The 15,440-nt window shown below is 54.0% G+C and overlaps 1 protein-coding gene across 3 annotated transcripts in view; it reads right to left on the bottom strand.

The window, feature by feature from the left end:
• Window positions 1–2,073: 2,073 nt before the first annotated feature.
• Window positions 2,074–15,440, bottom strand: part of LOC102267212 (SPRY domain-containing SOCS box protein 1) — a 134,685-nt gene continuing 121,318 nt past the window's right edge. For all 3 annotated transcript variants that reach the window (XM_070385186.1, XM_070385188.1, XM_070385187.1), the window contains 2 exons: window positions 12,825–13,655; window positions 2,074–4,107 (listed from right to left, as the gene is read on the bottom strand). In XM_070385186.1, the coding sequence (XP_070241287.1) occupies window positions 3,980–4,107; window positions 12,825–13,655 (959 nt within the window). In that variant the 3' untranslated portion in view covers window positions 2,074–3,979. The remainder of the gene's footprint in view (window positions 4,108–12,824; window positions 13,656–15,440) is intronic.

Here is a 15,440-nt window from a genome sequence, read left to right as displayed (position 1 = left end):
CTAAAAATAAGTTCAGCCCAACCCTTTCCTCCAACTGCATCTGGGGAAGGCATCTAGGGGTCCCTTCTCCCAACGCCCACCTTGATCTTTGAACTTTACCTGGGAAGAAAGCATATCTCTCAGGAAGTTGGATGAGAAATGTTTGGTCCATTCTCAGAGACCAGTTCCAATCTGGGAACTGTCATTCTCCAGAGGTGCAAGAGCTATGAAAGCATGTGTTTACACACTTGCTGATATGTCTGGCTCTGTTCTAGAGCCTTATGTCACAGGACTTCCCTGGTGGTACAGTGGTTAGGAATCCGCCTGCGGATGCAAGGGACACAGGTTCAATTCCTGGTCCAGGAAGATTCCACACGCTGTAGGGCAGCAAAGCCCTTGCTCCACAACCACTGAGCCCACGTGAAGCAACTGCTGAAGCCCCTGTGCCTAGAGCCCGTGCTCTGCAACGAGAGAAGCCACTGCCATGAGAAGCCCATGCATCACAACTAGAGTAGCCCCCGATCACTGCTGCTAGAGAAAGCCCATGCACAGCAACACAGACCTAGTGCAAACAAAAATAAATACTTTTTTTAAATATGTTTTTTAAAAAAATTAAAGACTTCTGTCACTCTTGCTACCCTCCTCAGAGACGGGGACCATGGTGATGCAACTTTGCAGAGGCTCACCAGGATCACACAGCTCATGAGGGTCAAAGAAACACTGGAACCCAGGTCTGATTCAGGAGGCCATGTGCTCCTTGCTGGTCTAACCCAGCCACACGCTGAAAGGATTTCCCTTTACCCTGCAACTTTCCCAGGAATAGAGTTGACCTAGTCACCACCAGTGGTCTCCAAACTCTCACAGAAGGTCACCTGGGGAGGTGGAGGGAGTCATGCATCCCTGGACCTGGTCCCAGAAATGTCCATTCTGTCCATCTCAGGCAGGGTCCAGAGATGAGCATCTTAACTAACGCCCCTCAGCTGGGTCTGATGCAAGTGGTCTCAGGAAAGCTGGCCAGGAGGTTCTCAGAGAAAGCAACAGGGGCTCTTGGTCCCAGGGGTCTTGGGCCTCAGACCAGGGCAGTTTGCCCAGTACCAGCAGATCCCAACATGCCTTTAGAATGAAAAGTGCCCACAGGGAGCTGAGGGCTTCCCAGGGGGCTCAGTGGTAAAGAATCCGCCTGCCAATGCAGGAGACGCAGGAGACACGAGTTCGATCCCTGGGTTGGGAAGATCCCCTGGAGGAGAAATGGCAACCCACTCCAGTATTCTTGCCTGGGAATCCCCATGGACAGAGGAGCCTGGCGGGCTACAGTCCATGGGGTCGCCAAGAGTTGGACACGACTGAGTGACTGAGCACACACGTACACACGCAGGGAGCAGAATGCACTCTTGTTAATTCTTTGGAAACTAGTCATGATGTGTGGTTATATCTAGTAAACTTCTTGACTCTTCACTTTATCAGTCACCAGTCGTCTAAGCCAGAACTTCCTATCTTCTCCGCTGGGGTGTGGAGTGGGGAGCAGCTAGCAGAATGGGCTCATTCAGCCTTCCTGTGTGCTTGGCATTGGGGATGTAAAGATGGGTGAAGGACCAGCTCCCTTAGCTGAGTGCCCAGTGCTTGGACTCTGAAAAGCCAACAGTCAACTCAACAATGAGCCAAGGGTCCTTGCTGATGTGCAGAATCCTTTCTACTAGCTCAGCGAGTCCCTAATTCTGAGCTACAGGCTCAAGAACTTCTGAAAAGGATGGGGATGTTCTAGGATCATCCCTCTGGGATTCTCTTCCTCCATCTGGGACCCCTGTTGACACTCCACCCTCCTCCAAGGGCTCTGGGGGGTCACCCCATTATCTGTTGTTGGAAACCATGGACCCGGGAGGGGTTCGTCATGCCCTTTCCCTTCCCCTAAAGATCAAAGTTTGGGAAGATCCCCTGGAGGAGGGCATGAAAACCCACTCCAGTATTCTCATCTGGAGAATCCCATGGACAGGGGAGCCTGGCAGGCTACAGTCCATGGGGTCGCAAAGGGTCGGACACGACTGAAGCGACTAGGCACAGCACAGCACAGAGCTCAAAGAGGGACTCCAAAGCGCCTTTGTATTTTAATAAACTTTCTTTTATTAGGTTACTGACTATTATCAACCATCATAAAATAGAACAGGAGTTTCAAAACTGTACAGGCCACAAGGCTCTGGGCTGAGAGGAAAGACAGATGGGACTGAGGTTCGGGGAGCTGGGGTGTCAGGGGTGCAGAGAGACAACAAGGAGCCCGGGGGTTTGTCCAGCATCTGTGGGAGACGACTGGGTCAAGGCGATAAGGCTGAGATCTGTCTAATGAGATCCTCTTATGTGTAACATTCATCAGAACATGGCCCACCCTGAAACAGGAGCGAGGACAGTCTTTAAACATCTCAGGTTCGGTTCCTCCCACCCACTGGGGGAAAAACAAACCTCCGAATAGCAAGGGGACATTTACATTCCTCACCCAGTCTTGGCACCAATTTTGTGCTTTAAAAAATATACTCCACTGGAAGACTGTTTTTTTTAAAGGTACCCTACAGCAGCTGTTTAAAACATATTTTTTACGGACAAATATATATGCATATATATTAAACATTTTAAACAAATAAAGTCATCTATTGTACCTGTACAGAAATGAACAGAAGGCAGATTCTAAGAGGGTGGACTTCAAGACATAAGAAAAGGTGACTTGGTGGCAGGTGCTGGGGTCTGCTACGTGGGGGAGTTGTGCAAGGGAGGGTGCTTCCCCCCCACTGCAGGCTGCCCGCCCCACCCCACCCTGCCCTACCCCACGGCTCTGGGGCACTGTGATGAACCGAGGCTATTCCACTTCAGCCCAGAGCCCGGACAGGGGCACCAAGCGGAGACAGGCACTGGCTTTGAGGACACACAACTCTGCTCTGGTCTCCCCCCCGCCTGCCCTGCCCCTGGCCTCTCAGACCCACTCATCCCCCGTCTTGTTTCGGCAGGTCCTCGACAGGGGAAGCCAGAGCTTCCGTGTATTCGTGTGGCAAATCTCAGGTAGGAAAGCGAAAATGAAACCAAACCCACACCAAAAAACCCCACAGAAGACTAAAAAAATAAAACCACGTGCAAAAATGGATGAGCCTGAGTGACAAGTGGCTGTCTGGGGGGACGCGGGAGCTGCCACCGCCCTTGCAGACAGGTCCCTAAGACACTCATTATTGCACGTGAGGTGCCCTTTCAGGGGCCCGCTTGGGCACTCAGGAGCAGAGCCCCCTGGAAACTGTAGATCGAGGGGCCCACACAGAGGTCCCCCTGTGCCCACATGGGGACACATCACAAACATGACCCAGCGAAAGGGCCAGTGAGGCACACACATCCCAGGAAGGGGCAGGTGGAAGCAAAGCAACAGAACACTCCAGAGAGAAGTGACCCGAACAAAGTGTCCTTTCTAAATGGAATAAATAAATGGCTTTTGTTACTGTTAAAAGAATAAATACAGGGTTTGGAGGCTCCGGCAGCCAGGACTGATGCTGGGTGCTCATGCGCCTAGGGCAGGTCCCATTTTGGTTTCTGCCTCGGTGGCCATGGTGAGCTTCTGACATCCTGAGCTTCGTCCGCTGCGGCTGCCCTGCTGGGCGGGTGCTGGCCCTCATCTAAGCACCTCTTCGCACCCCTGGGATCTGTTCTCGGCACCGGGGGGTCCCGGCAGGTGTGGGGAGCACCCAGGCCACCCCAAGAGTAGGTAAGAGCTCAGGGCAGCAGTTTATCCTCTGTGTTTTTTCCAAGGAGGGGCTGTGATATGGCATGCGGGGGACTTCTGCCAAGGTCCAGAAGGGGAGCAGAAGGGCCCGTATCCAAAGCCGTCTGTGTCCGGCTGGGCAGCCAGGGAGGATGAAAAGGAAGTCGGGACTTCCTCCCACGCCTTGGACGCCGGTCCAAGGCTCGTGGCGCTGTGGTGGCTCAGTGAATTGGCACCGGGGGGGTGGTTGTGCTGGCGGTCCCAGGCGGAGCATCACTGGTAGAGGAGGTAGGCCTTGAGGGAGGCGGGCAGTGGCAGCGCGTGGATCTCACCCAGGCGCCCCTTCCCCAGGGCCAGGCGCACCGAGCGACGGCAGAGATCCATGAGTGGTAAGGGCTCCGCTGCGGATAGGAGGAGAGAGAGGACGCCTGTTAGAACGGCTCTGGGTGGTTTGAGAGCAAACACCAACAACAGCAGCAACAGCATCACTTACTGATACCCGACGTTTTTTTAAAAAAATGTTTATTGATCTATTGATTTGGCTGCACAGGGTCTTGGTTGATCAGACTCAGGCCCTGTGCATTGGGGACTCGGACTCTTTGCCACTGGACCACCATGGAAGTCTTGATACTAGTTTTCATACCCAGATGACTACAAATGAACTCCTTTTACTTTTTTTTTCTGGCCATGCAGTGTGGCCTATGGGATCTTAGTTCTCCAACCGGGGATGGAACCTGGACCCTCGGTAGTGAAAGCGCGGGGTCCTAACCTCTGGACCACCAAAGGCTCCCCTCATTTTACCTTTTTTTAAAAAAATTTATTTATTTGTAATTGATTGATTATTGCTTTACAATATTGGTTTGATTTCTGTCTCATTTTACATTTTAAATGAGTTATTAATTGCTAACACAGAAAATTCACTGGGCCAGGCCCCCTTGTAAGCCCTCATTTAATCCCCATGATGGTCTGTTATGAATGATCTAATAATCACATACCATGATCATCATCCCCATTTTATTGATGAGGAAACTGAGGGATAGAGTCCAAATAACTAGCCCAGGGCCACACCACTGGCAGGACAAGGAGCAAGGGTTAGCATCAGGGTTAGCTCTAAGCCACTGAACTAGAGGCCCTCTTCATGGACTCTCCCCTGCATATATCCAGTCTCAGACCCTACTTGGTCTTTCAGGAGGAGAATCATTCTATGTTAACCTGACTGCTCACAGGGACGGTTCTCCTCTCCATTTTACAGCTGAGGGCACTCAGGTGCAGAAGGGGCTGAAGAAGCGCCAGGATTACAGGCTGGGGTCCAAACCCCTGCAGTCGGGGCCCAGTTCATGGTAGAGCTGCATCAGGAACCTGGATCCCAAGGGCCTTCTGGTAGCAGCCTGCAAGGGCACCTCTGCCCTCGTGTCCCTGGGAGGGCCTAAGACCTAGCTTCCTGCAAGACAGGCTCCACACAGCCTGCGTCTCAGATAAACCCTCTGCTCCAGAAGGAACCAGAAAGTCATGCCCTCCAAGGCCCCAGAGGCTGCTGAGTTGTCGTGGGCTCTGCTCATCTCCTCTCCCCCCATGCCTGACTCCTTGCTCTCCTGACCCCCATGGCTGACTCCTTGCTCTCACCCATGAAGCCAGGTACAGGTGAGCACAGATGAATGGCTCGGGGTCCCTCCCCCCCATGGGGTCCTGGACACACAAAGAGCTGAAGTGAGTGGATCTGTGACCTCGTCCACAGTCTCCCCAAACCTCCTTGTGAACAAAATAAAAGGTCAAACCGAAAAACTGAGAAAACCCCCAGCATTTCCCTTGAGATCCCATTCCACCAATTAAAAAGCGACAAAAGTTCTTTAATATTCACCAGTGTGTCTCAGAATATTAAAAAGAATATTTAAAAATTCAGTCATTGGGAATTCCCTGGTGGTCCAGTTCAATTCCTGGGCCGGGAAGATCCGCTGGAGAAGGGATAGGCTACCCACTCCAGTATTTTTGGGCTTCCCTGGTGGCTCAGCTGGTAAAGAATCTGCCAGCAGTGTAGGAGATCTGGGTTTGATCCCCAGGTTGGGAAGATCCCCTGGAGAAGAGAAAGGCTACCCACTCCAGTATGCTGGCCTGGAGAATTCCATGGACTGTATAATCCATGGGGTCACAAAGAGCTGGACACAACTGTGACTTTCACATACGTCACATACTAGTGGTTAAGACTTGGTGCTTATGCTGCCGAGGGCTTGGGATCAATCCCTGGTCAGGGAACTGCTGCTGCTGCTGCTAAGTCGCTTCAGTCGTATCCGACTCTGTGCGACCCCATAGACGGCAGCCTACCAGGCTCTCCGTCCCTGGGATTCTCCAGGCAAGAACACTGGAGTGGGTTGCCATTTCCTTCTCCAATGCATGAAAGTGAAAAGTGAAAGTGAAGTCGCTCAGTCGTGTCCAACTCTTAGCGACCCCATGGACTGCAGCCCACCAGGCTCCTCCATCCATGGGATTTTCCAGGCAAGAGTACTGGAGCGGGGTGCCATTGCCTTCTCCGGTCAGGGAACTAAGATCCGGCAAACCACGCACTGTGTGGCCCAAAATATAAATAAATAAATAAAAATTCAGTGACTGAAGACCAAATCCTAAGGCTGGTGGTTTTTGGGGAAATAGGGAATGACTGAGTAGGGGTTCCCTTTGGTGATGATGAAAGTGTTCTAAGATGAACCACACCAGAGGCTACACAGCTGTTAGTAAGCTAGAGGTCACCACACGGTGCAATTTAATGGGTGAATTGCATGGCATGTGAATTATATCACAGTAAAGCTGTTATTTAAAAAAAGAATACATCTTAGGCTTGACAGGGCATTTATGAAATTCCAGGCTTTAAAAGAAGACAGACAATGGCTCTTTATCTCCCCTGGGCAGTCCCAGGAGACAGGATAGTCCTAATAGTGTCATTTGCTCAGTCATGTCTGACTCTTTGAGACCCCATGCAGCCACCCTGCCAGGCTCCTCCGTCCATGGAATTCTCCAGGCAAGAATACTGGAGTGGGTAGCCATGCCCTCCTCCAGGGGATCTTCCCAACTCAGGAAGTGAACCCAGGTCTCCCACATTGTAGGCAGATTCTTTACTGTCTGAGCCACCAGGGAAGCCCAGGAGACAGGATGGAAGTGGTAGATGTTTTTCATGGAAAGCTTTGAAACGGGGCCTTTCCTGGAGGAAGGATTAACTAAATGATGTTCCATATGTTCGGGTCAAGGATCCCACAGACTCCTGGTGGGTCGGGATGGAATCATCCCACCTGCTGGCCTGCAGAGACCTGGTCTCCTTCACTGGACCTGCCTCGGGGACCCCAACCCCAGCCCCTCACCTTCACCTGCATAGCAGCCTGACCTCGAGCAAATGGCTCCCTTCTCACAGGCCTCAGCTTCCCCAGATGGAAGACGAGGGGTCTGGACCAGACGCTCCCCAGAGTCCCATTGGCTGAGCCTGAAGTCCAGCAATGCCAGGATGAGGAGCGAGTGGTCCTCTGAGCCTCTGAGTGGGGAATTGGGCTCCTCTCCTCCACTCAAAGGGCTTCCCAGGAGGCGCAGTGGTAAAGAATCCACCTGCCAATGCAGGAGATGTTGGAGACACAGCTTCAATCCCAGGGTCAGGAAGGTCGCCTGGAGAAGGAAATGGCAACCCTCTCCAGTATTCTTGCCTGGAGAATCCCAAGAACAGAGGAGCCTGGTGGGCTACGGTTCATGGGGTTGCAAAGAATCAGACATGACTAATCAACTGAGCACGCATGCCTCCACTCAGAAACTCTCCTCCATCCTCCTCCAGCACTGCCTCATTCAAGGATGTGGCTCAGCCCCAGAGGGGCTTCCCCTCATGTCTGAAGACACTTGAGAAAGCTTCAAAAGCCACTGACTATGATGGAGAGCCTGCTGGGCCGTGGGAAGGGCTGAGAGGGAGTTCCCATCCTCACCTCTTGGCTAAATGGGTATCAAATCAGCTCATCAACACCCTCAGGAAGAAATGTTTCTAAACAGCAGGTCATCCTCACCCCACCCATTGCCAATTTTGCAGGAGGCAAGACTATAATGCCTGGGGTCCTGGTCTGATTGCAGAGACCGAGTGCAAGGCTCCAGAGATGGATGTGGACATCATGCCAGGAAAAACATCTGTCCCACAGATTCTGGTTGGTCACTACCAGGACCCAGAAGGCCTTCCCGCCCTCAGTCCTTTTACCCAGGGTGGGGAGTGTGGGGCTGTAGGGTCTGTATCCGGCTCCATCCGCATGGAGTATGGCTCAGGAATCAGGAAGTGAAGCTGGCGCTATTTACGGGGGCAGAAGGACAAGGAACTGGACAAGGCCACGTGCCCACATCCACATCTCCACGACGAGCAACCACCTGGTGGACGATTTGAACATGCACAGCCAGGGTCACCTCCTAGTTCTCCAAGAGATGCTCACCCGCAACCCCAGAGCCTGGTTCTGTGTCCAGTCCACGGGCGGTGAATGGACTTTGGGTCTGTGAGGTCATGGATGTACGTCTCAAGTCAGGAAGTGCCCAGTTCAGAGACGTTTCCACCCACCACCTTCACAGTTCCCAGGTCCTGGGAACCAAAAAAAGGAGAATTTGAAAATGCTGAACTGCAAGGAAATGCTTCCTTAATGGGAGGTGCCATTAAAAGTTGGGGGGAGAGGTGCAGGAGGACTCTCCTTTGAATGACAGCTGGTCTGCTGCTTGAAAATAGGCCTTTCCTGGGACTTCTCTGTAGTCCACTGGCTAAGACTCCATGCTCCCAGTGCAGGGGGCCCAGGTTCAATTCCTAGTCAGGGAGCTAGATCTCACAGGCCACAACTAAGACCCGGTGCAGCCAAACAAATAAATATTAAAAAAAAAAAAAAAAACCTGGGCTAAGTGGTAAAGAATCCACCTGCCAGTGCAGGAGACACGGGTTTGATCCCTAATTCAGGAAGATCCCACATCCTGCAGAGAAACTAAGCCTGTGCAGCACAGCTATTGAGCCTGTGCTCTAGAGTCGCAACTACTGAAGCCCACAGTGCCCTAGAACCCGTGTTCTGCAACAAGAGAAACCATCACAATGAAAAGCCCAAGCACCGAACCTAGAGAGTAGCCCCTGCTCACTGCAACTGGAGAAAGCCCTCACAGCAATGAAGACACAGCACAGCTTAAAAAAAAAAAGGCCTTTCCTTCTGATTCTCCAGGGAGTGGGGTGGGCAGGCCTAGGAGCCAAACTGGGCCCTGTCTCCCCCTCCAATGGCCATTGCTGCCCCTTCTTCCCAGAAAAGAGCAAGATGACACAGCAGCCCCTCTGGTTGCAGCCTCAGCCCCGGAGACCTTGAGCCCCAAGGAAGAGTCAGAACAAGTGGTCTGTGATCAGAGGTGGTTGGACAGTGGTGGAGGTCACACAAGGACACACAGCCTTTGCTCTGGCCCTGTCCAGGCCAGCTCAGCCCAGGGTTCCGGCACTGGGGCAGGGATTCTTCCGGGGAGGGTCCACCTGGCGTTCGGGGGAAGGCAGACTGGGAGGACAAAATGCCCACTGCAGTACCCAGGGTGGGGTGAGGTGGGGGAAGGGGTGAACAGGACTCTGACAACTCTGGCTGACCCGCTCTGCAAACAGCTGCTCCCTGCTGAGGTCAGCACCGGGCAGCTGGGTGAAGTGGGACTGGGTGGAGAAGGAGGGAGTGGACTTTCCAGACGACCCAGGGAGCAGTAAGAAGATTGCTCGAAGACTGCAGAGCCCAGTCCAGGCCTGACACCAAGAAGATGTATCTGGTCAGACTTGGCCAGGGCTTCTGCCTGTCATGCCCTGTTCCCTGGGTGGACTCTGACATCCCTTCTTCCTCAGCTGCCTTGGGGAGTAAAGCAAACCCTCCTGGGCAGAGGACTTGGGTGCCCTTTGACCTCACCTGACAGATACTCTGGGCTCTGTCTCTTACTGCCTCGTCTTCCCCCGAAGGCAGCAGCCCAGGGAGGGGAAGGAACTATGGGTGGGACAGCACCCCTCCCACCAAATTCAAGTCCATCTGAAAACCTCAGAATGTGACCCTGCTGGAAACAGGGTCTTTGGAGATGTAACTGGTTAACATGAGGTCACATTGGAATAAGGCTTCCCTGGTGGCTCAGCGGTAAAGAATTCGCCTGCAATGCAGGAGCCACAGGAGACTCGGGTTCTATCCCTAGGTCGGAAAGATACCCTGGAGGAGGGCATGGCAACCCACCCCAGTATTCTTGCCTGGAAAATCCCATGGACAGAGGAGCCTGGTGGGCTCCTACGGTCCATAAAGTCACAAATAGTCGGACATGACTGAGTGACTGAGCACTCACACATACTGGAGTCGAATGAGCCCTGTCCTTATAAGAGGTCACAACCAGAGCAGGCCACATGACCACGGAGGCAGAGACTGAGTGATGCGTCCACAAACCAAGGCGTGCTGGGACAGGACAGACTCTCAGAGCCCTGAGAAGGAACTGCCCTGCCCACACCTTGGTTTCAGATACCTGGCCTCCTGAACTGAGATGAAACACCATTTCTGTTACTTTAAGCCTCCCAGTTGGCAGTCATTTTTTCCTGTGGCCCCAGGAAATAACCACACCCCCTCCTCTCTACACCAGCCCCTTCCTCAGGCTTTTGAACCCACCCTATCCAGATGACCCTCGTCAGGGTCACGAGCCATCGCCTCACCGCCAAAGCTGATGGACAAGTCTTGAGTATACTTGACTTGGCTGAGTGTACTTGACTTGGCATGACTTTGTCCTTCTTGAAGTCCTTTTTTCATTTGGTGTCCAGAACACTACTCCTCCCCCCAGCCTCTGCTACTCCACTTTTCCTTCCTCATCATCCACCCTAAATAATGACTCGCCCCAGGGCTGGGCCTCAGCCTTCTCCTCCTTCCTTTCCTTGGTGACCTCATCCAGGGTTAGAGCTTTCAGCTCCATCTCCACTGACCACTGTCCTGTCTCCAGACCTGCAGAGTCACTGTGACATGCTGAGTGAGCATCACAAATGTCACTTCCCCACGTCCACGGTGCCCACCCTGGCCCTCGTCCCCACCCGCACCTTTCCTCTGGACAACCATCAGGGCTCCTCCCTGGCCTCCTGGTGGCCCCTCGTGCCCCTACCGTCCACTTCTACACAGCAGCCAAAGTGACCCTTCTAGGACATAAGATCAAACACCCTGCAGAGGTTGGGGTTGCTGCCTTACCCTCACAGGTTTTCCCACCCGGCTCCTCCTAAGCCAGCCAGCAGTGCAGAGTGGGGCCCATTCATGTCTGATTAGGAGAGTAGAAGGCTAGAAGCCAATGGGGCCCTGGCACTGCCTGGCGTTATTGTGGGGACAGAGGAGCATCCTCATCAGACACCAAGAGTGTGGAGGGGGCTCAAGCCTCTGGGCACTTCCAGTCTCCCCCCTCCACCCCGGGGTCCAGCTCAGGGGTGGCCTTCTCATAACACATGCCCTCTGCCTCCATCCCTTTAAGTTTCCCAAACAAGAAAAATTGCAAAGACATCTGACCTCCCATCTAATGCAGAGCTGACAGGGCATTGACCGATCACACCCATCTGGGCCTCCAGGACTGCTTTGGCAGAACCACTGCCGAGCCTTGTCCTGACTCAGCAGGGGAACAGTTCTGTTCGTGCACGCCCTGATTCGCCATGGGGGAACAGGCCCCTCCCGGCCGCTCTAAGGTCTGCCTTCTGTCCCAGAGCTGGGCACGTAAGCAGTGAAACTGTGCACTCCCGGCATCAGCACTGATGGACCTGTTTCCAGAGGGGCCAGGGCTGACCTGTTCTTGGAAAGACCAAGTCTCAGAAGCCTGGACCCAACAGTTCACTCCTCTGTCTGCACAGAGCAGGCATTAAAGGACTTCCCTGTGGTCCAGTGGCTAAGACCCTGAGCTCCTAATGCTTGGAGGCCGGGTTCAATCCCTGGTCAGGGAACTAGATCCCACATGCTGCGACTAAGAGTTCGCAAGCTGCAACTAGAGATTCCATATGCTGTAATGAAGATCAAAGACGCCACATGCCACAACTAAGACTCAGTGCAGCCAAATAAATAAATATTACAAAAATGGGGGGATGGCACTGAACTCCCTGGGGCTGTAGTCACTCTCTACTAGGAAGAGATAAGCAGGACTACAGGCCAGGTTCCCCTGAGACCCCGGGTCCCGGGCTCCCAATTCCTGCCCATCCCTGCACAGGGTAGATGTGGCTGTGAACCTTCTAGCCTGATTTGTGGAGAGAGGGACTCACAGAACTTGCCCTGCTGGTTCCCTAGACCGGGTCTGAGTGACTTCCTCAGGGAGGTTACCTGCTGGATACACACCTGCCAGGAGTACCAGGAGGACCTACAGTGCTGGGCTACACAGGTGAGGTGGACACCCCACCTGGCTGTGGGCTCACTGCCCTCACCCTGTCAGAGCCTGCCAGGAGCAGCAAGGGAAAGATGGGCAGCAGAGGGTTCCAAAGAGAAACATCTGTACCCCATGGAGTACAGGGGATTATCTGCTGTCGAATGAATGAGAGGTCACTGGCTTTCACTATGTGGGCAGCCCTAGTACCCCCAGGACGCAAAGCCCAGCTCAATAATACGATGGTTACTGTGCTAGAAGGTGATCAACTGCAGATCAAACCTGGAGGCAGGTCAACCAGAAACAAACCACATCTGTCAAAGACCATCCACCCACTGACCCTTTCATTCATTCAACCGTCCATCCACTGACCCTTTCATTCAACCATCCATCCACTGACCCTTTCATTCATTCAGCCATCCACCCACCCACCCATCTACTCCATTACTTATTCATCCACCCATCCATCCATCTGTCCACCCCTCCATTCATCCATTCACTCCTTTAGTCACTCACTCACTCAACTATCCATCCATCCATCCATCCATCCATCCACCATCCAGCCATGAGGGGCTGCCATGTAATCTGCAGACTCTAGCTAGAAATCTCATCTAATCTGAGGCAAGGCAAGAGTCTGAGGATCTGAAAGTTGGGGTGTCTACTTAAAGACATTTAAATGCAACAACTGTAGACTTTTAGCTGGGCCCAGCCAGGACCAGCAGGGCACAGGGAGGCCAGGGACACCACCACCAAAAACAGAGCCGAGGACACTTACGGTCGAGTCCATTCAAGTAGCGCATGCGGATCTCACAGTGGCCCCAGACGGCACTCACTACAGGATACAGTTTTTTGCCCTTGAGTCCCCGAAAAGCTACTCCCATGTACTGTCCATCCACAATGAAGCTCAGGGTCCCGTCGTCCATATCCAGGGCCACTAGGAAGGAGTCGGGGACAATGAACGTCTCGTCCGGCTCCAGAAAGGCCGGGTACGTCTTGCTTGGCTGGTTTTTGCCGTCGTGGTAGAGCCGGTTGCGCCCCAAGTCCCAGCCCCAAGACTCATGGTTATTCCCAACGAGTGTTGTGTACCCCACGGAGTGCAGGGGGGCGTCTGCCGTTGCCACCCCCACCACGGCGTGGGTGCCCCGCTGCCTCATGGCCCACGTGATCTGCCATACGTGCAGCCCACGCGTGTACCCGACTTTGCCCCTGATGGCGTCCGTGCTCTGGGCCACCGGATGCCGGTGGAAGATGAGCTTATCGTCCTCTTTCACGAAGACGTTGAGTGAGCGGTCATTATTGTTCCAGGAGTGGAGTAGCTGGACGTCATAGGACACGGGAGGCATGTCCAGCAGCAGGTCCAGGCGGGTGGGCTTGCAATAGTCCAGACCCTGGAGCTCCTGCTTCAAGGGCCGGTACGTGGGGTCCCTCATGTCCACCGTCTTGATCCCTCCAGTGACCTTCTGCCCCATGTCGGCCTCCCGTTTCACCTGGTCACCAACTCCCAAGACAAACTCATCAATGGTGGGGCCACTTCTCCAGTTTTCAATCAGGCCGGGATGGCACTCCTGAGGGAGGCTGCTAGGTGATGTGGAGCATCCAGTGCTGCCTAGTGGGTGGGAGGAGAAACAGGAGGTGAGCTGGGGGTGCAGAGAGAAGGGGAGAAATCCACTAGGTTCATACATCACACAGGCATGTCCCTCCCATCACATCTGATTCCAGGCAGACCGGAGCCTCTGCACCGAGTGACATTCCCTCTGCCCCTGCAGCTAGGTTAGCATAAAGGAGGGGGCCGTGCACCTGGAAGTCTGTGTGGAGAGGTGGCCTTGGGGGCAGGTGTTACGCCCAACTGTGTCAGGTGTCCAGCCTGAGGCTTGCGAATTCATCACTGTTTCTCAGGGCAGAAGGCCAAGTTGGCCTGATCACAAGGTCAGCTCAGGGCAGTGGGCGTCTCCTCTGGTCAAAGCAATGGGAGGCTTACTCTCAGCACCTGCTGTTTGGAGGGCAGGTGAATCCCTGCATGGCAGCAGAAACCGTTTGAGGTGCTGATTCCCAGTCCCTCCTCTCTCTTCCAGCACAGCCACCTCCGAGGATGTACCACCAGTTCACACTAGGGAAGGGAACCCCAGGGTGGGCATAAAACTCCTGGCTCAGTGGCTCCAGGGGGCACATCAATGCCCCCACCCAGCTGGCCCAGAATCAGGTGGGCACAGGGCTCTCACTACCACCCCTGAGTGGTTCTGGACCCACGTTTAGACAGCCATCCTCTCCCACCCACATTCTTCAACTGGTGTCTAGTGTTTGGCTCCTCCAGTCCCCACAGCCCATCTGGGAAAGAAGTCCGACTCCAAGACGACTCATTTCCACCCAGGCTACACCATCCCTGTGTCCTTTAAGGGAGAGCAGAGCCACAGGCCGGAGGGGAGAGTCCACTGTCTGTCCTCTCTGTTGGCAGCACTGGGAGGAGGGGCTGAAATGTGGGACAGATAGGACTCTGGTCACCCCCACCACTCCAGTCCCCATTTCCTGAGCCTCACTCAAGAGAGAAGGTGCTTCCTGCCATCACAACCACTACCTCCCACTCCCCTGGCCCATGGGAGGGCCTCTTGGCTGCCTAGTTTGGGGGACAGGCTCCGAGGACTGGCTTCCCAGGTGACTCAGTGGTAAAGAATCCACCTGCCAGTGCAGGAGATGCAAGAGACATGGGTTCAATCCATGGGTAGGGAAGATCCCCTGGAGGAAGACATGGAAACCCACTCCAGTATTCTTGCCTGGAGAATCCCATGGACGGAGGAGCCTGGTGGGCTACAGTCAATGGGGTCACAAAGAGTCGGACATGACTGAGCATGAACGCTCTCACGCTCTCCCAGGACTGGCCAGACAAGGGAGCAGGCAGACTCCTGGCTACATAAACAGGAGTAAATGAGGACACAGAGGAGCTGGGCAAGAGGCCATGGGTGCCTGGCTGCTGGAGAAGCATCACAGGGTCACTTGTTCCCAGGAGCACGATGGTGCCTGGGACAAGGACAACACAAGGGAGTCCAGTGTGGGGCTGCAGTTAGCGTGTCATTTTCCCTCCAAGGTACAAGATGAAGCGTCTGCCAGGGGATGAGGGCAGGGACTGGCTGCCGAAGATCTGGCAACCTGGGACCACTGGCCTCCCCACTGGGCACCCAGGGACCCACAGGACCAGGAGGACAGGAGGGATCTGCAGTGAGATTGGCTTCCGATCTGGAACTGTTTTCTTCTCATCAGCTGGGACAAGATCTCCAGAGATGCCCCATCCTCAAGGCGGCCAGGGGTCCTGGGAGGCAGGCTCTTGGCAAATGCCCATGTGGGAGTGCTTGGACCCCCTTATCTCAGTGAGTAGGTCATTCCTCTCACCTTCCAGGCT

The sequence above is a fragment of the Bos mutus genome, chromosome 16, assembly GCF_027580195.1.
Source record: "Bos mutus isolate GX-2022 chromosome 16, NWIPB_WYAK_1.1, whole genome shotgun sequence".
NCBI lineage: Eukaryota > Metazoa > Chordata > Mammalia > Artiodactyla > Bovidae > Bos > Bos mutus.
Note: the sequence above shows the minus strand (reverse complement) of the source record. Positions and strands in the feature narration are given on the sequence as shown.